The following is a 19,755-nucleotide window of genomic DNA, read 5'->3' as shown; positions in this document are numbered from 1 at the left end:
CCAGTCTTTGAGAACACAGCCCCTTACAACTTGAACAACAGAAAGGGGCTGAGGATGTCAATGCAACTTTGAAACACAGTACTGAGAAGAGACTACAAGAGGCCACGCGTCCCTCCCTCCTGAGCAGGGAAGGCTCTAGGCTGGTTGTGGACTTGATGTGAACCGAGATAAAGCACATGTTTCAGGACACTCACTTGGCTCTGATACTGCTTGCCTTCCCAGAAAGCTTAATTTATTGCAAATGCATGTTTTACAATCACAAATAATATGATGAGAGTGGATATGGTCCCTGTGAATACTGTTTACATAATAGAACATTTTAAACAGTGAAGTTAGCTTGCTTTTCATGCCAAAACCCACTTACGCGCGCGCACACACACACACCCACACCCCCCCCACACACACCCATTCCACCAGGCCAGTCGCCTAGTCCACACTGCATTAACCAGACCAATCCAGCGGTATAAACAGCCAGTCAAAGTCAGGTTGCAAAGATGGAGCAGCTTTGCCCCTGAGGATTTGTCTGAGGGTAGAGAGATTGCAGGGACATGGCTGATGCCTCCAGGTGGGGCTCTGCAGAGGCCTGGACCCTTCCTTGGGAGAGGAGATAAGACACATTAATGAATCCATCAGGCTTTGGAAGAAGAGGGTTGGTCTCTTGGACTTGAAATGGAGGGAGAAAGCATGCGTTCCTCCAAAGCTGGTGCTGGAAACTTGCCATTTTTCCTGCCCCTGGCACCTTATGAATACCAGTGGCTTCTAAAACACAAAGACACAGGCAGACACACAGAATAAGAGAGACGTGGGTGAATCCAGGACCCCTCGAGCTAAGTCCTCTTTCACAAGCTGTCCCAAGAGAAAGAGAGAGCATCACTTCCAGACCAGCTTAAGGAAATTTCCAGATGGCAGAGAATCTCAGGGGTCAACTGACATTCCCCTTTGTGTGGAGAATGACAGGGGACAAATAGCCGCTCCAGAAGAAGTATAAAATGCTATTATCTGAGGAAATGTCCTGCGTCCAGCACGGTCATCCTGAGGTTGCCAGAGACCATGATGTGTCTGTTTTCCAGAAGCCCAGGGCTGGGAACCAGGTTGCCCCATCTGCTTCTGAGCAGATGTGTGTATAGTATACACACACCACATTCACACACACACACACACACACCTTCCTCTGTCTACTTCTTCCTTGCCAATAAAACTTCTAGACCATGCATGGCCTTGGCCCCTAGAGAGAAAACGCCTCTTTTTTTCTCTAGTAGAAGAAATCAGAGCAGCTTTTCGGGCAGTGACGTCACTAAGCCTACTCTGTTTCCCCCCCCACCCCCGCGCCCTGTGAGAGGCAGCCTGTCTCCGTTCTTCCAGGGGACACAAGCACCTGTCCCCAGCCTCTGGCACTCATCATGGTGGTGCCTGTTCCCGATGTCAGTGGGAGGTGAAGAATTCCCTGGAGGGAGTGGGCCCGGGGCAATGCCCTGCAGCCCCTGCTCTGGGTCACCCTCCACTCGGTAACCGGCTGCCAAAGTAGCAGCCCATGGCCACCAAGAACAGAAAGGCAGCTGAGGCTGAAGTTCCACGGAGAGGCCTGGAGCCCATCATCCCTGGGTTCAAGTCCCAAACGGGCGACTCGCGGACTCTGGTTGCTTTTCGGCAAGCTGCTAACCCTCCCTGGGCTCTTCTTTCCACAGGATCATGACCCATAACACAGGCTTTTCGAAGGAGTCAGGGCCCTCTTGTAGGCCCTCAATGGAGGTTTCTTCCCTCTTCTTCTCAGAACAGGCAGGGGGACTGCAGGCCGGGGGACTGATTGCTGACCTTAGGGGTCCACATCCCTGGAAGGAAGCCTGGACCCTTTGGGTAAAGAGATCCCTCCGTACGCTCACTGTCCCATCTGGACAAGGTGGTTGGGTACCAACCAGTGAGCGCGGGTATGTTGCCATGACAACCAGCAGGCAGGCTCGGGGTGGGTGGGGGATGCTCAACTGGCTGACTGTTCTCTAAGACTCTGGGTGCGCTGCTGTGAGTTTTGTTTTTTTAATTCCCTTTTTAAAAACAAGTTCCTCCTTCTCACCTGGACAGACAGAAGGCATTTCTCTTGTCATTGCAACATTGAGGGAGAACTGATGGCTGGTGTCAGTCCTTTGAATCTGGCCCTCTGCCAGAGGCGCCCATGGCCACCTGTGGACGTGTCCCCGCGCTTTCCCTTCCCCTCTGCTAGAAAGTGAGGGGTTGGCCTGGAAAAGCTCAGAGAGCGCCTCTTTCCGGGATTTACACCCAGGAGTAATTCATGTTCCAGAAGCAATGAAAGCAAATATGAATTTCCTGGGCTCCTTCCAAACACAAAGCTGTTCTCAAAAGCTTAGCCCTGGGTGACAGGGCCGGGACCGGGGAGGAGCACAGCCTGGGCAAGCAGGGGCACGTGACGCACCTGCCTGTCCCCAAGTCTTAAAAAAGATGGGGCTGGAAGCGCCCCGAGTGGGGAAGGAATGCCCGCAACACCTTGGGGAGGGTAAGGACCCAATGGACCCAGAGAGCCCTGCCAACCGGTGGTGCAGGGGGTGGGCAGCGGCGCGACCTGCTCTCACTCCTGTGATCAGGAGGCCTCCGAGCTCTCTGGCGGAGCACGAAACCGAGACACAGAGGATCCAGCTACCCCCTCATCCACCTAAGTGCCACCTGAACCCACTCTACCCTCTGTCTTGCTGAGATGTCCGCTTTGCTGGGGGGCGTGTTCCTGGGTTCCTTGCAGGTGTCGAGGAACCATGTGACACAGTCTGACCAATGGAGGACAGAAGTCTCTGGGTGGAGCTTCCGGGAAGGAGGGCAGGTTCAGCTTGTTCATCTTCCCTCTTCCTACCTTGGAACCCAGATGAAAAATTGGAGGTAGGGCAAGCACCTAGGGCCGTGAGGTAAACACAAGGAAAAGGAAAGAGAGCTATAGAATCCTTGGCTCTGGGGCGCCTGGGTGGCTCAGTCATTAAGCGTCTGCCTTCGGCTCAGGTCATGATCTTGGGGTCCTGGGATCGAGCCCCACATCAGGCTCTCTGTTCAGCAGCAAGCACCTAGGGCCGTGAGGTAAACACAAGGAAAAGGAAAGAGAGCTATAGAATCCTTGGCTCTGGGGCGCCTGGGTGGCTCAGTCGTTAAGCGTCTGCCTTCGGCTCAGGTCATGATCTTGGGGTCCTGGGATCGAGCCCCACATCAGGCTCTCTGTTCAGCAGGAAGCCTGCTTCTCCCTCTCGCACTCCCCCTGCTTGTGTTCCCTCTCTCGCTGTGTCTCTCTCTGTCAAATAAATAAAATCTTTAAAAAAAAAAAAAAGAATCCTTGGCTCTGACATCCCTGAGCTGAGCAAAGGATGCCAATAACTACCTGGCTAGATTTCTCAGGATGAGGGAAAAGCAAAGTCCCCGGTTGTTTAAGTCAAAGCTGGTGGAAGGAGGGATTCTGAGATTCTGGGCTGAATCTAGGGATTTCCCACCACCATCTTCTGAGAATAGCTAACATCTCAAGCAGGACAGGGGATTCCAGGGCTAACTTCCCCTTTTATGGTTGCAGGGACGGTGACAGGGCGCTCATTCAAGGTCACCCAGCCGTTAACAGCAGAGCTCCATCTGCACCCTGTCCAGCACTGAGCACTGTCGCTCTGTCACCTGATGCGGTGAGACCTGTCTCCAGCTCCGGACCTAACTCCCTGCGTCACTGGGTGGACAGGAGCATCTGGGACCTCAGTTTGCTCCCCTGCAAAATGGGCACAGGTTGGAACAACAGTCTATAAAAACCCTTCCACCTCTGACCATTTGGAAAACCAGGTAATTTAGCATTTCCTACTCCATTTTGCTTCCCTTGAAAGTTCGATCTGGTAATTCATCCCATTATCTGCTTTCTGGGCTTAGCTTGCATCACCCATGTACTAAACTAAGGAAAGTGATTTTTGATTGGGAACATCTTCATTTTAAACCCCCCCCAAAAAAAGAAAGGAGGCGGCCAAAATTGAGTTTGCTGAGGGGATGGGTATCAGGTGCAAGGAAGTCAAACAGGTTTTTCTCGAATGACCAATGGATTGATTGGCAGCAGCTGCCTGGAGTGGCTTTTTTTTTTAAAGATTTTATTTATTTATCTGACAGAGAGAGACACAGCGAGAGAGGGAACACAAGCAGGGGGAGAGGGAGAGGGAGAAGAAGCAGGCTTCCCGCGGAGCGGGGAGCCTGATGTGGGACTCGATCCTAGGACCCTGAGATCATGACCCAAGCCGGAGGCAGACACTTAACGACTGAGCCACCCAGGCGCCCCATGCCTGGAGTGGTTCTGAGAAGGACTCTGAGGCCCATTTGGGCTGGAGAGGGGGAGGGGAGACCTCAGTAATCTACGATCAATGTCTGCCCTGGATGCAGTAAGAGCAGTAAATGTCGGTGTATTTAGTGCTGGGCCTGTGCTGAGCTCTCAGTTCACGGCCTCGCCACCTCTCCTGTACTGCCCCAGACTGGTGACGGTCAGACTGGCTGAGAAGAGTGGGGTGGGGGGTGGCCCGCTGGAGTAGCTGAGTTCCCATGAGAGAGGGAATTAGGGCACAATCCCGGCTGGGCCAGGGACACAAGAGGCTTACTGGACATCCCTGTGCCGCCACCAGCGTGAGCCGCTCCTCAGGATTCACAGAACACCCTGGACCCCTCACCCCCCGCCCCCCAAGGCACAGTCTCCCTTCCTCCCTTGGGGGTCCCTCAGTGCCCCTGCTCTGGGGACTAACAGTGGGCAGGAGGTGGGGAGGGGCAAGAGCTTATCCTAATTCTTGGCCAAATTGATCGATAGAATGTTTATTTCCAACTCAGAAAATCTCCAGTGGGGTTAAGTGGGCTTCTCAGTTTGGTATTTCCAACCACAAATTTCTACCATGACCCATGGCTGCAGATGAATAATTGTGTCAGGAAGAGAAGTGACAATAAACATGTAGCATCTGAGGGCTTGCACATCCAGAGCAAAGAGCCCGGAGAAAAGAGATGAGGTGGTGAGAGATGCGAGTGAGTCCAAAAGGCTTCCTCTGTACCCTGAAGGGGGGTTGAGGTGTCAAACACACTCGCCTCTGGGGTTTTTCATGGGATTCAACAACCACAGCTGAAGTCCCCACCCTGTGCTGGGCAGCGGGCTTATCCGCGTACCAGCCATGCCTGGGACCGCGCAGGAGGACAGAGAGCTGCCCAGCCTGCGGCGGGGCAGGAAGCCCTGCTTCCCTGTGCAGTGGGAAGTAACTGGTGTGAAGGTGTTTGCAGAGGACCCTGGGGTCTCTGCCCCCCCCCAACCTGGGGGGTGACCCTGTGCCGATTCTAGGACGAGAGCAGCAGGGAAGCCCATGTGGGAGCTGGTCCTCCCGCCGAGTGGAGGGCAGAGCGCCCACTCACTGAGATCTCCCTGCACCCCGGCAGAGCCAGCCCGAAGCCCTGTCGGGGAGGTGAAGTTAATGTCACTCCCCGAGAATTGTCGTGGGGATTAAACGAAATATGGCTCCTCCGGCGCCTACCAAGGGGCCGGGCACCTGCAAGTACCAAATGGAGGGCACTCTTGTTTTGGATGCCATTGTCCCCTCTGCTCCGAAGCGGAGCTCCTCCTGAGTCTCCCCTGCCATCCGCACCCACACATCCCACCCCTCACCCTCGGGTCCTGCATGGGCCTTTCCCCGCGAGGTCAGACTAAGAGAAAGGGCACAGGGTGGGGGGCAGCTGAGGAGGGGACCGGCACCTTTGGTCATATTCACTGTTTTCCTCTCCCCCCCTCCTCCCCTCTCCCTCTGCTTCCTGCTCCCATACTCCCCCCTCCCCTTCTTCCTTCTCTTCCTCTTCCCTTCTCTCTGTCCGTCTGTCTGTCTGTCTGTCTCTCTCACACACACACAAACACACAGAGCTGGGCCGGGCCATGATATTCACATTTCTTTCCACGACTCTCACTCTGGGCACAGAGGAAAAATAAACACACAAGGCCCCACTGGGGCACCTTTCTCAAATGGCACTTGAAAGCTCTTTGCGGTTGTTGTTCAGGAAGCTGGAAAGTCATAAAAATCATAACTGTCTGCATCCACTTTAAGCAGAAGAGATTACACTTGAAAAGCACCAGCAAGTGAGCTATTATTTCACAACTGTATTTATAGGAAAGTAATGAAAATATCAATTCTCTTTTAAAAAAGTTATGCAAACAAGCAGGCTCTATGGCCTCCTTATCAAAGTTTAAAAAATATGCAGAGACATTCTCCACCCCACCCCACCCCACCCCACTGCTGCCATCAGCCTGCACACTGCAGATCCCCCCTTCCCGACGTGGGCCACAGGGGACACAGCAGCCTTCGCCTGGAGCACCTGCTCCTTGATGGAGCTCCTGACATGGGGCCGGGGGGGGGTCCCGCTACAGTGAGCCAGAGGGTGGGGGTGCCTGGCTCTGTCTGGCTTCCTGCTCTCACTGTGTGGCCATGGCTAAGTTCCTCCCCTCTCTGGGCCTCAGCCTCCCGGCCTGCAAAGTGGGAGAGTGGGAATGGAGATTGCTCGAAGGCCCTGCCATAGTCTGACCTTCCAGCGGCCGGAGCCACACGGCCCAGTGAGCACCTGGGCTTGGCCAGCTTGGGCCCAAGGCCTTGGCTCACTCAGCCCTGATTTTCCACGGCAGTGGTCCCTGGAGAATGGTCTTGTGGCTCGTTTCCTGGTATCTGGAGAAAAGTGTGCTTTCTGAGTGCAAACCAAGACCTCTTCTGGGCAGTACCATTTTCCTGCCTGTGAATGCCCAGCTCCGCTGAGTTTCAGGGAAGCCTGGGTTCGGGCCCTCCTCTGCCACTGGAGAGGGTGGGGCCGAGTGTGCAGGAGTGCTGCGGGGCGGGGCTTGGTGCCACCAGTCAGGACCCTCCTGGATCCTCCGTTTCTCTCCCTTTACAGGGCCTTTCTGGGTCTGGACACTTTATGATCCCAAAGGCCTAGAGGACCCCGTCTTGGTCTCCTGCAGACGAAATCAGTTTGTAAAGAATGGGCACTAGGCGTTTTCTGAAAGGACACTTAGTGTTGATTAAGGAAAAACATGATCCAGTTATAATGCACTTAGGAGCCATCCAGAATTCCCTGGGGAAGAAGGGACATGTTTCTGGCCTCAGGGCCCAGCACAGGGTCCCCCGGCTCCTCCCCAGGGGCTGCAGGGAGATTAACAGCCTTGCCCTGCCCAGAGGGAGCCTCATTTGGGGTTTGGGGCGGCCCGGGCCATGGCCTCTTGTGAGGCCATGTGTGGGACACTCTGGGCCCAGAAGACCCGCCTCTCTCTGAAGTCCCTTCTTGCGGGAGGAAGAGGCAGAGCCCTGCAGACAGGCTCAGCTCTAAGGTCCGTCTCTGATCCCTGTCCTGGACCCTTGATCCCTGGTACCTGGCCTCCCAGATGCATCCCTTCTGGCCCTTCGGCTCAAGTCGCAGACCAGGAAAAAGCAGAGAGCAACAGAAGGGATGCATCTTCCCGGGGGTGATGCACACAGCGCGCTCCCCATTCTGCATGAAGACCCCTGTGACCGAGTTTCTCGCCTTCCCTTCTCCTTGCACACAGCACGTGGGGCCCCAGCTCAGCGTGCCTGCGGATCAGTGTCATGGCCACGGACCTCCACTGTGGCTCTGTGCTATCGGAGGCTGGGGGGGGGGGTTGCGGTTAGCGGTCCCTCCCCCACCCATGGAGCCCCCGTGCTGTGTGCTGTTTCAATGCTCTGGGTCTCCTCGTTATAGCTCTTTTCCTTCCTTGATATCACTCTATTACTTGTCACTTGTCACTGCTGTCACCAGGCCCGCCTTCGGTAATCACCACTTCTGCTTCCAACCCACAGCGTCTAAGCTGCTGTCCTTTGTCCTCACTGTGCCTAAAGCAAGAGTAACTGGGCGCCGAGTGAGGGCCTGTGTGGCTCTTCCATGTCCGCAGCTCAGGGGTCTTCTCACAGCTGGGCTCAGGGCTCAGCTTCCGGGCAAGCAGTGGCCATAAGTGACATGTTATTTGCTCCTGCTTTTCAGGGCGCGGGTTGGGGGGGAACTGCAGACCAAGGCAAAATGCCACCCAATCCCCCTGGACCCTCAAAGTGCTAGGAATTCGGCCCCCCCACAAAGAGACATCATATATGAAACGATACAGACTAAGCATCTACATACAGAGGCTACAAAAATTCTATCCACCATCCCCTAGTCACACACAGGACAGCTTCTGTATAAATAGACTAAGACGACACCGTATAAAAAGTGGTTTTCTTTGGAGAACGTCAGTAGAGTATGTGTCCGGCGGCCGCCTGCCTCCGCAGCCCCAGAAGCAGTGCTGGGGCGGGCGGAGGGTCGGAGAGGGGCCACCTGGGGTCAGGTGGGCGGCGGGCCGCTGTAGCGGAGCATGAGCCTGAAGGAGCGGGCGAAGTTGTTGACCATGGAGCAGCTGCGGCTGTCCTCCCCAACAGGGAGCAGCAAGAGCAGCAAGAGTAAGAACAGGAGCTGCAGGGGGAGCGCCACGCAGCACACCTTCGGGAAGAGGGAGCCGAGTCCTCGCCACCGCGCCGGCCACCGCGGACTCTGCAGAACAAAGGCAGGTGTGAGTGGGCGCAGGGGCCCTGAGCGGGAGGGGAGGGCAAGGGGGACACTAGGCAAGCAGTGGCCCTGGGCTGATTGTCTGACCGCGTGGGTGTCAGTTTGTCCGACTGTGAAGTGGGGCTAATGTCAATTTTGCCAGAAACAAAGATCTCTGGTTTTCTCAAATCATTCAGGGTATGAAAGGTACCACCATGTTTATCATCATGCTCTTCAGCATCACTTTCTCCTCCTCCTTCATCACCACCTTCACCGTCAACGCCACCAATATCACCCAAAGGCCAGTCATGCAGGTCCAAATGCCTAATGAACTTCCTTGCAGCAACATCCGTGAAAGTGGCCAAAAGACATTTCCTAAAGTCTAGAGGGACTGGTTGGGTTGTGGCCTCATGGGATGTCCTCACTGCCAAAGAGTGCAGGCCCAAGAGCGCTGGCGACTCAGGGAAGTAGAGGTCCCGTGGCCAAAATACAGCATGGTGCAGGGCAGAGGCCTACCTCTTAGGAACCCGGCTGACTAGGTTCTATCGTAGACTCTGTCACACAGTATCTATGTGACCTTGGGAGAGTCAATAACCTCTCTGGGCCGTTTCCTTCTCTGCAAGATGGGGATAAAACACCTACCCCTATTTGTCAGGCTGTAGAGAAGACTCAAAGTATATTTATATACCAATTTAAAAGTATATAAGCTTTTATTAGTAGGACTATTATTGTAGAATATATCTTTTGGCCCCCTGAAGAACCAAAGGGTCACCCTCCGGGAATCCAAAGCTACAGTCAAGCGATGGTGAGGATGATGGTGAGGATGATGGTGATGATGGTGAGGATAATGATGGTGATGATGGTGGTGGTAATAATGGTGATGGCATGATGGTGGTGGTGGTGGTGGTGATGATGATAGTGATGGTGATGATGGTGAGGGTAATGATGGTGATGATGGTGGTGGTAATAATGGTGATGGCACGATGGTGGTGGTGGTGGTGGTGGTGATGATAGTGATGGTGATGACAATGGTGAGGATGATGATGGTGGTGGTGGTGAAGACGATGAGGATGATGATGAAGATGATGGTGGTAGTGATGATGGTGGAGATGATAATGGTGGTGGTGGTGATGGTGATAGCATGATGATGATGATGGTGGTGGTGATGGCAATGACAGTGATGATGGTGACGGTGATGATGATGTGCTGGTGATGGTGAGGAGGCTAACAATGATGATGGTGAGGATGGTGATATGAAGGTGATGATGGTGGTGGTGATGGTGATAGCATGACAATGATGGTGGTGATGGCAATGATAGTGAGGACGGTGAGGATGATGGTGGTGAGGATGGTGATGAGGATGGTGGCAGTGATGGTGATGTGAAGGTGACGGTGGTGATGGTGAAGATGGTGAAGGTGATGACGGTGGTTGTGGTGGTGGTGGTGACAAGGCGGTGATGACGGCGAGGGTGAGGATGGCAATGGCAGTGCTGACAGTGATGAGGAAGCACGGCTGAATGGGGGGGTTCTGACCTGGGCACTTCTGACTCTCTAGCTCTCCCACCTGAGTCACCACACCTCCTGCCCCAACGATCTCCTCCAGGTTGATAACACTTGACCCTATGCCTCCAGCCTCAAATGTTCTCACTCACTGAAGCCCTTCCACACTGATTTTGCAAAACCAGACTTTTTACAACCCACGCGGCGGAGAGGCCCTCCCGGCTGCACTGGTATCAGCAGGGACTCTAGGGGTGGGGGAAGGTAAGTCACCCGAGCAGCTGAGTGAGCATGAGTTCCCACAGCTGCCGGGGAGGGTCAGACCTAGTTGGCACGTGCTCTGTTCCCTGGCACCTGCCTGGTTCACGTGGGGCTGCCTCAGCCTGTGTGGACTCAACTTGACTCCTTGACATGTCACATTGACTCTATCTGATTCCAAATCTCTGACCCATCCAGGAGAAAGGAAAAGAGAACAACATGCTGCAGGCCCATGCTAGCCTGGCATTGCCCTCAACTAAAACCCTATAATGAATGGTTTCCCAAATGCAAAATCTGTTTACAGTGTCCTGTTTGTTTGCACCTGCATTTGCAGAGCTAGCACTCTGCTTATTTAAGTGAGGAACGGTGCCTTGGCCAGGATCCTCTGGAGAAAACATCTCTGAAGGTCCAAAGTGTGTTTGCACTGACAAGTGTTGACAAGGGGTGGTCTTTTTTCAAAAGACTCCCAGTGGCTGTTCACTTAGAGCTCACATTTTCGCTTTGAGGGACCTGAATTCTGAAATGCTCTTTGAAATAAGAGATACATTTTAAAATGATCCTCAGATGTTTAGAAAACACACACACACACACACACACACACACACACACACACACATACACACACACACACACACGCAGGCATGAACTACCTTTCTAGAAGCCAACAAAGAAGTTGACAATCTCAGCTCTTCCCAGATCTGGGAGCTGCTCTGTGCCTCAGTTTCCCCAGAGAAAGTACTACCTGTGTTCCACCCAGTTAGAATTATCCGAAGAGAGAAGGGGCTTCCTCTGGAAGCAATACACTCCCAATCCCTTAGGGTATGGAAGCAGGGGGTCGACAGCACATGGTCGGGGGGCAGGAAATAGGAGATGTTATGTAGGGTAACTGAATGCTTGGAAGTCCTTCAAGATCTCACACAGACCTGAGACTCGAGGGTTTGAGGAGTTCAGGCAAGAAGAGTTTATCATAGTAAATGTGACCTAATCTACCTTGGATGAAAGGTGACATGGGGGAAAAGAAAAGGTTTCGAGTTCTGGGTTCTACCCTGGCTCTGGCACTTCCTAGCTGTATAACCTAGGATAGGTCATTCAGTCTCTCTGAGCTGCAGTCCCTTCATCTGTTGCGGAAAAGGGAGGGATGATGCCTGCCTACCAAAGTTAGAAGGATAAATGAGGCAATGCATGCTATGCTCAGTAAATGCTCACTCCCTTCCTCCTCTAACTGGTGGATACTGGGGCAGATAAGCCGCTCCTACAGCCCCACAAGCTTCCCCCTCTACCTGGTGGTGCCAGGGATCAGGCACCACCAATCTCCTCAGGCCCATCAGAGAGAAAAGCACCACCCTCCTTAAATGCCATCTCTTGGCCCTTCAAAGGCCCTCACGTCCTCCTGCCACTGGGCCTTTGCACAGGCTATCCCTTCTGTCTGGAATACTAATCTCCCTCCTTTTTCCAATGCACCTAATTAGTTCCTACTGATCACTCTAATTTCAGCTTGTGAGTGGCTTCCTCAGGGGCACCTTCCCTGCCGTAGACCAAAAAACAGCCCATTATACATTTTCACAGCCCCAATACCTTCCCTTTGGATGACTGATTAAAGTCTATGGTCCTCTTGACTCCTCGGAGGCAGGGTCCACATTCATTTGCTCAACAAATATGTGCTGAATGAATGAAATAGGGAATGAAAGCGTCCTTCCCTTCCTGCATGTCTGACCGTCTGCTCCTCCCTTGGTGTCCATGGCATAACCACAGAGATCCTTGCTGACCACTGGCTGTGGCTCTTCTCACTGTCCAGATGCTCTGCCATTGATGAACACCCCAGACACAGCCCCCAGGCCCAGCGGCTTTCAGTTCTCCCCCCCACCCATTCCCCAGAGGAAGGAGCCGAGCCAACGGGAGAGGAACCAGGCCAAGGTCACACAGACAGCCTCCCTCACCACATCGTTCCACGCCCAGGCTCTGCCCACCATCCTGCATGGTGTTCTCACAAGAAACAACTCAGCCACAACACCAACAATGACAGTCACCCCAGGCCCGAGGTGTCAGCCAGCCTACATCTGTTAAATCTGGTCCCACCCCGAGCTGGGGCCCCCAGTGTGGAAGTCACGCTGCGTCACCGCCGGGGCCTTTGGGGGCTTTCCCGGGTGGGGTTTCACCACCACAGAGATGCTTCCAGGCCAGCACCAAGAAGGATGGATAGAGGCCCGCTTTTCTCCGGCAATTCAAGATGGCCGCCACGAAGCCGCCACTAGTAGTTTCTCCAGTCCCTGAAGGCACCACATCCTGGCTGGCTTCCTCTCCCTGGGTTTCCCTCAGAGGGGGGCCGTGTCTGGGGCCCACTGCATTTCCCCAACTGCGCCGGTGAGTCTTAGGGTGGCCGGGGTTTCCTGGGCCAGGGCCTGCTCGCCATGCCTGTGATAATGTCTTCGCTGACTGCTCGCTGCCAAAGCACCAAGTTACAGCCCCAGATTCACTTCCCGTGAGACCTCAGGGGCTCTGGACAGTTCCAAGCAGGGGCAGGACGGCAGTGGCTGGGGTGGGGCTGGGTTCATTTTATCTCCTTCCTGAGCGGCTCTGCCCATGATGGTCAGGCCACAGACTGTGGTTTTCCAGAACCTTGAGTTGGTTTTGGAGAGAGATGGAAGATGACATCGTCTGAGCTGGCCTTTTGGAGGTGGTTTAGTTAGTTGGTGGGAAGGACCTCTGGATCGAGTGACCGGAGTGAGGATTTTGTCATTACTCAAGCAAGGATGCAAGCCTCATTGGGGAGATGTACGGGCATATGGCTCCTTTCCCTTCCCTTCCTTCCTTCCCTCATCATTCCTCATGAGATCCATCCATGACCAGGCTCTGAGCTTAGGACCAGAACCAAGGTCGGTGAGGGTCTGGGATGACCCGGAGGCATCCGGCTTGGGAAAGTGGGTGGTCGTGATGTTTTTCACCGATATGGGGACTGGGGCTTGGTTGGGTACAGGGAATACAGTGAGGCTATCTCTGGACATGCTGAGTCCGAGGGTCTGTGGGACTCCCAAGCAGATATCCAGCAGGTGGGTGGGCCTTTGGGACTGAAGCCAGAAAGGAGACCTGGACTGGAGAGATGGACCCAGGAGAGTGGGAGGCCCGGAGTCAGGAAACAAAGCCTCAGCAGCAGAAGGAACTGCCCAGATGGCTGCAGAAAACCCCGTAGATACAACCACTGAAGAAAGAGGCACTGTACGTCCAGTGTCTCTAAGCAGCCGCAGAGATGACTTATTCATTACAAAAGAAAGGACAAAACTGTATGGGGGAGAAGGCTGGCAGGCACCCCCTTAATCACGCAGTCAGAGTTAGCATCCGCGATGTTGGGGCCACAGCGACGCAGTGGGTCTTCCAGTAAGACACGCCAAGAACACAGCATCCCTTCTGCAACATTCCTGCCAGAAATGCACAGCCCGATTGCAATCTCAAGAAAATACCAGGGAAATGTGCCTCGAGGGACATCCTAGAAAATCTCTGACCTGGACTCAAGGTCAAGGTCAAGAAAAACAGAAGACTAGTTCTAGCCTAGAGGAAACCAAAGAGATGTACAAACTGAATGCACTGGGTGACCCTGGACTGGATCCAGCATGGAGGAAAGAGGTCTATAGAAAAGACCAGAAGTGGAATATTAATACGACAGAATATGACTCGGCACAAAAAGAAATGAGCTATCAAGCAACCCCAAAACCAGGCAGGAAACTTAAATGCATATTATCGAGTGAAAGAAGCCGATCTGAGAAGGCTCCATACTATCTGATTTCAACTCTATGATGTTCTAGAAAAGACATAACTGAGAGACAGTAGAACAATCCATTGTTGCCAGGGGCTGGGTCGGGGAGGGATGAGTAGGTGGTGCAGAAGGCAGGTGGGCTGGGGGACGGGAGGCTGAGGAAATAGAGCACATAGAGATGAACTTGTCTGGATTTCTGAAGTCAAAGACAAGTTTCAAAAACTTGATGCCCGAAGGGTTAGCATAGGCTCTTTCCTACATTGGCGGTAGCACGTCGCTTCTGGGCTCGGTGGACGGACGGACAGACGGGGCCCTGGGATAACACAGCACATGGGTGGAGGCCCATCCGGGGCTCTCTCCTTTTCAAGGTCAGAGACTGCGCGGTCCCAGCCAAGCCCAGCCCAGCCCAGCCCTTTGACCAAGAAAGAGCCAAATTTAGTCCCCAAAGCTGCACAGTGAATCACAGGGGGACACAGCCAAGTGACATCTCCTCTGTCCCCACCTGAACTGGGTCCTTTGTCACATATGGAGAAGGGGCCAAGAGGCCACGCTCCTCCCACTAAAAAAAAGGTGGTTTTGAGTGGCAAAGGCCAGGCACGTGAGTGTTCCAGCATAGTGCCTGGCACACAGTGGAGATTTTTAAAAAATCATACTTACCAAGAAACAAGGTTACCATCTGACATGGAGAACTCACAAAGGCTTCCTTAGATTTAGTATCTGAGTTTTTCATCTGATCTAGGATGCCGACTGTGAGGGGTGTCATTATTTTACAAACCACTCAGGAAGGACAGAACCAACCAAGATGGGGCACCTGACAAGAGACTCCACCTAAAGCTGGGGCACTGAGGGGCCATGCCTTCCCTGTCAGGGGAAACGAGGAGTAATCTCACCTCCCAGAAAGGGGAAGCAAGGAAATCTGAGGTATGATCTTGGCACTGGGTGAAGCGAGGGGAATTCTTCTTCCCTGCGAATGTGAACCATAGGCTGGAGCTCCCAGAGGCTGGGTGTCTGAGTTTACACAATCAGTGTGAGCCAAAGGAAAACAAAACAGGACACCACCTGCAAGCAAAGATTTTCCATTTAGAGAAATCTCAGGTGGAGCGCATCCTGGGTGGCGGAGGGAAGGAAGCCCAAATCCTTTCTGAGAGGGGTAGATCATAGTAAGTCGCCCAAATTCCAGAAATGTGAAAATGAAAAATCACGAGTCTTAAGACCTATGCCATATGATCAAGTAAATAAAATGCAACTTTGGGTCACTCAGCATCTGGGGCTGCACCCCCAGGGTCCACAGCGTGCACAGGAGGCGTTTGCTCTCCGCTCCTGCAAACTGGGGCACCGGCCCTGCCCCAGCTGACCCAAGCAACCAGAAACCCTTGCGAATCTGCTCTTCAATGCAAAGTTTGTCGCAAGAAGGACTGTACCCCACCTCCCCGGGGCCAATGCAGAAATTCAGGCGACTCACAGCCCAGATGCAATTTAAAAAGCAATTACATTTCATGTGTCTGAATGCTGCAGGCACGCGGATCCGGTGGCATTGGGCTGGCAAGTGTGTAGGAAGCTGCAAATTTAATAAATCTTAATTATTGTGTTTATACAAACAAGCAGGCTGAAGCCATTGACGTTGCTGGAGCTTTCAATGACTTGGTGCACGCAGAGAAAAGAAAAAAGTGTGGAGAACCAACTGCTCATAAATAATTAGCTTTGGGGCAGGTTTTTTTTTCTTCCTTTTGGACTAAAAATCACATACGAAATGTTTTCAAGTTGGCAAGATTACAATGCCTAAAGACAGAGTCTATTTTCTGCCTGTCAGGCCTGTGTGTGCGTGTGTGCGCGCGTGTGTGCATGTGTGTGTGAGTGCACACGGACGTGCACATATGCATATACGCACACACCGACCACAAGAACCAAACTGAAGGGAAGAATCCCCCCACCCTCAGAAGCGTCACTGCTCCCTTTGTTCGCAGAAAAATAAGCAGGTGCAGTGTTCAGAGAAGTCTCCGGGGCCTCTTTTACATGGCAATTAAGAACCTACTGTGTGCAGTTGTTACGAGAACTCTGCCTACCCTTAGCTCGGTGGACCCTTGTTCTGTTCAGTGCAAAACGGGCTGAGGGACTCATCAACAGGAACACACACTAACGGGGGGTCCTAGATTCAGGTCCAAAGCACAGAGCCGTGGTTCTCAAAGTGTGGTCCCAGGCCAGTAGCATCAGCATCACTTGGGAACCTGCTAGAAATGCAGATTCTTGGGCCAACTCAGCCCCAGTGAATCACTCAGGGTGGGACCCAGAAATCTGTGCGTAAGATGTCACATAAGTGAGCCCAAGATGGCCTCTGCACACTGGCTTACAGGCTGCTTACTTCTTTGCAGTGGGCTTCACAAAAGCCAGCCAGCCAGCACCGAACTCAAATTTTCACACACCCAATTATTTTACACAGAGCCCGAATAAGCACATTTTTTCTTAGCCATGTAGAGCCTGCCTGTTTTGCAGACCCTACAAAACTGTGCCCAAATTCCACTGGCCACGGATAAGACGACGCCTGTTATAAAGACCTGAATCTGCTGTTGCCCTTTGGAGCCCCCGCCCAGAGATGAGCCGCTGTGTGGAGCACCACCAGCTAGACGGGTGAACCCTTCCTCCCAGGCACCCTCCACCCAGCTGGGACACACAGTCCACTGGGGTGGGTCTCTGCTCTTGTGCTCACTGATGGATCCCAAGTGCCCGAATCAGTGCTTGGCACAAAGTCGGTGCTCAGTAAATCCTTGTGGAATGAATGAATGAATGAGAGACAGCAAATGAACACAAGGCTTTGGAGACTCTACATTCAGCCAATCACAGGCTGCCAGGAAACTGAGCCTGCTCCAGAGGCCTGGTGCCCCCAGCCATGTGTCCCCCTACTCAAAAACATTCAGTGAGCACTCACCGTGTGCAAGGCATCAGGGGACCAAGACATGACGCCCACCGATTCCACCTGGGAGCTCCAGATCAGATGGCGGCTCCCCAGGGAGGGGCTTAAAGTGTGGAGGCCACCGGGAGCCATGAGGCTAGACTGTGGGAGCCACCCCATCCTTCCTGATGCTCTTCCCCATTTCTTGGGGAGGCTCTGTGTTATTCTAAATTGGGGGGAAAACCAGGCCTCTAGTCTCTCTGAAGAATTCTACAACCATTCACATGATCTTCCACACTCATTCATGAAGGAAGGAAAGTCAGCAGTGACAATTCCATTTTCCAGATGGGGAAAGTAAGCCCGGAGAGGCAAAGCAACCTGCCCAAAGCCACAAGGCTAGTTGACGCCGGGCCCAAAGCATAGCGTTGGTCTTGTGATGGCCCCACCCAGTCCAGGGGACACCCACTCCCCTGCAGATGTGAGACGTGCACCCCAGCTGGAGACCAAGAAGAAATCCTGGTGTGCAAAGCACCTGGAAACAGATTCCGTGGCATTAGGGATCTTGAGGAACCCAGAGCTCTTTGCAGCAGAGCACGCCGAAGGCTCACTTTGTTACGGGCCAGGGCTTGGCAGGGAAACAAGTGTGTTCCCTTTGGAAAGGGTGACATCAACTTACACTGGGTTTTCCCTGAGGCAGGGATACCCCCCAGGCCCCCGGGATGCTGTCTCCAAGGCACAGTGTGGAAAGTCAAGATGTGGGCTCTGGGGCCAGAGGCCAGAGACCACCCAGAAGCCGCACGCCTGGGCCGAACGAGTGATTCCAATCCTGTCATGGCTCCGTTTCCTCGTGCTTAAGCGGAGGGAATAACACCTCTCGAGCGTTGATGGGACAGTTAAATGAGATGCCCTGACCATGATTTAGCGCAGAGAGAACAGAAGTAGAACAGAAGGCACAACTCCCCCCCCCTTCTGTCCCCTGCCACCGCCGTGCCCCAGACGCCCGTCCCCACCACTCAGGGGGCTGCACGATCCAGTGCGCCCGCAATGGTCCGGGTTTCCTGGGACGGTCCTGGGGTACACCCGCTGTCACCACATAACTGTCCAATGGTCTCCTTGTCCATTCCCCACCACGTCCTGGTTTTGCATGAAAATCTCCAGGGTCCCTCCTCTATCATGGGTGTGTCACAGCTGAGTACACTCTGCACCCTCCTGGGGCTTCCCAAGGGCCCCAGGGCCCAGGACAGGGCAGCCCAGAGCTCACTGCCCAGAAAACGTGCCTTGGACCTCATGGAACCTTCCAGAAAGCCCAGGAGTCTGGCTTCAGCACTGCAGGCCTACCGGCCTCCAGACGCCCTGCCTTCTAGCGTGTGCAGCAGATGGCAGACACGGTACCTTCTGGAATCCAGTCGGCTCCCCTGGAGAACTCTGCGTCTGTTATTTTCGGGAAGGAGAGGAAAAGGGGAAAAAAAGACGTTAAGTGAGTGAAACTCAAATCCCAACAGAGCCTGTAATGGAATATTCATTCTGTCAGGGGAGTGTTTCTTTAAAACTTCTGGTCATCTGGATAGGCTGAACCAGCAGGTGATTCGATTTAATGAGCTTTTTAACGCACTTCAGGCCCAGGTGGGATTCCGGGCCCGGGAAGGCCTGGGGGGCGGCCACCAGGCTGGGGCTGCACTGACACCTAGTGGCCAGCATGGCTGTTGCAGGGACCAAGGAGCGGGAGCACCAAAGCTTAGCGTCTGGGGAGGCCATCTCAAAGGCCCTCCATCCGGGGCTAACCCTTGTGCCTCAGTTTCCCCATCGCTTCTCAGGGAATAACAACAGCATCTCCTTTATAGGGTTGTTACAAGGACATCGCACTTCATAAAGGCTCTCATGACTATTACTATTGTTTTGTGCAAAGGCACACGGGAACCCTGGGGCCGTGCTCCCCTCTATCACACATTCCCCAGCGGGGCGTTCTGAATGCTGGCTCTGCTGCTTCCTAGCTCCATGACCCCGGGAGTTCCAAGTCTCAGAGTCTCAGCCCCCACCCCCTTTGGAGACTGGAGACAGGACTGAATGGGGTCCCGAAGGTTTCAGCTCAGAAGGCAGCAAAGCGCTCCTGAAACATTAACCGGGATGGCTCCTGCCATCGTTCCTGGAGTGCCAGCCACATGGGGTGGCAGGATGGCTACGTGACATCTTAAAGCCAAGCACCAGGACCTGTGAGCATGGCCCAGCTCTGTCTCCTCACATGAGCCTGGGCTCAGCCGGAGTCCCATCCCCGGGACCTGGGGCCCATGCTTCCTTAGCACCTACCAGCAGGTAGCCAGAGTCCTTGAGCTTGGACTTGTACAGCATCCACCGGTAACGCAAGTCCTCCAGCTCGTTGGAGGTCCCCCTTGCTGGCCCGAGATGGAGGAGGTTCTCGAAGAGATGCTGACCCTCTGGCACCCGAGCCTCCAGCTCCTGTGGGGGAAAAGCAGTGTCACGTGTGCCTTCCAGATGGCCCAGACGGCCCCACCGGGCCGGTCAGGAGGAGCCAATCAAATTTCACTTCAGAGGAGGCTGGCAGAGCCTGTAAAGTGAGAATCCCATCGTGCAAATTCACGGGCAGTCGCTTTCTGGAACAATACAGAATGACCTCCATGGTCACTTCCATCTCTGATGTTCTAGAACCGAGTCCTCTGGAGGGCTTGACATAAGAGTTGCCATCATTATAAAAAGCTACTACTTTTCTGTTGGCATGGTTAAGCCTGGACGTGTGCTATTGGGACTGGGCAGATAATCCTCAAGACTCCTGAGCCGTAGTGATGTGGGGGTAGGAGTGGAGCTCTAA

General features: G+C 53.7%; 1 protein-coding gene across 5 annotated transcripts in view; it reads right to left on the bottom strand.

Annotated features, from left to right (window-relative positions):
- The window catches only part of SYNE3 (spectrin repeat containing nuclear envelope family member 3), a 121,589-nt gene that overhangs the window by 7,508 nt on the left and 94,326 nt on the right, over positions 1-19,755 (bottom strand). For 3 of the 5 annotated variants that reach the window (XM_027569069.2, XM_027569068.2, XM_027569070.2), the window contains 3 exons: positions 19,236-19,385; positions 18,324-18,362; positions 3,272-8,547 (listed from right to left, as the gene is read on the bottom strand). In XM_027569069.2, coding sequence (XP_027424870.2) covers positions 8,341-8,547; positions 18,324-18,362; positions 19,236-19,385 — 396 coding nt within the window. In that variant the 3' untranslated portion in view covers positions 3,272-8,340. Of the gene's footprint in view, positions 1-3,271; positions 8,548-18,208; positions 18,363-19,235; positions 19,386-19,755 lie in introns of those variants that run through there. The other 2 variants (XM_027569072.2, XM_027569073.2) reach the window with 2 other exon arrangements.

Source organism: Zalophus californianus, chromosome 6, assembly GCF_009762305.2.
Source record: "Zalophus californianus isolate mZalCal1 chromosome 6, mZalCal1.pri.v2, whole genome shotgun sequence".
NCBI lineage: Eukaryota > Metazoa > Chordata > Mammalia > Carnivora > Otariidae > Zalophus > Zalophus californianus.
This window is presented reverse-complemented; position numbering and strand designations above follow the sequence as displayed.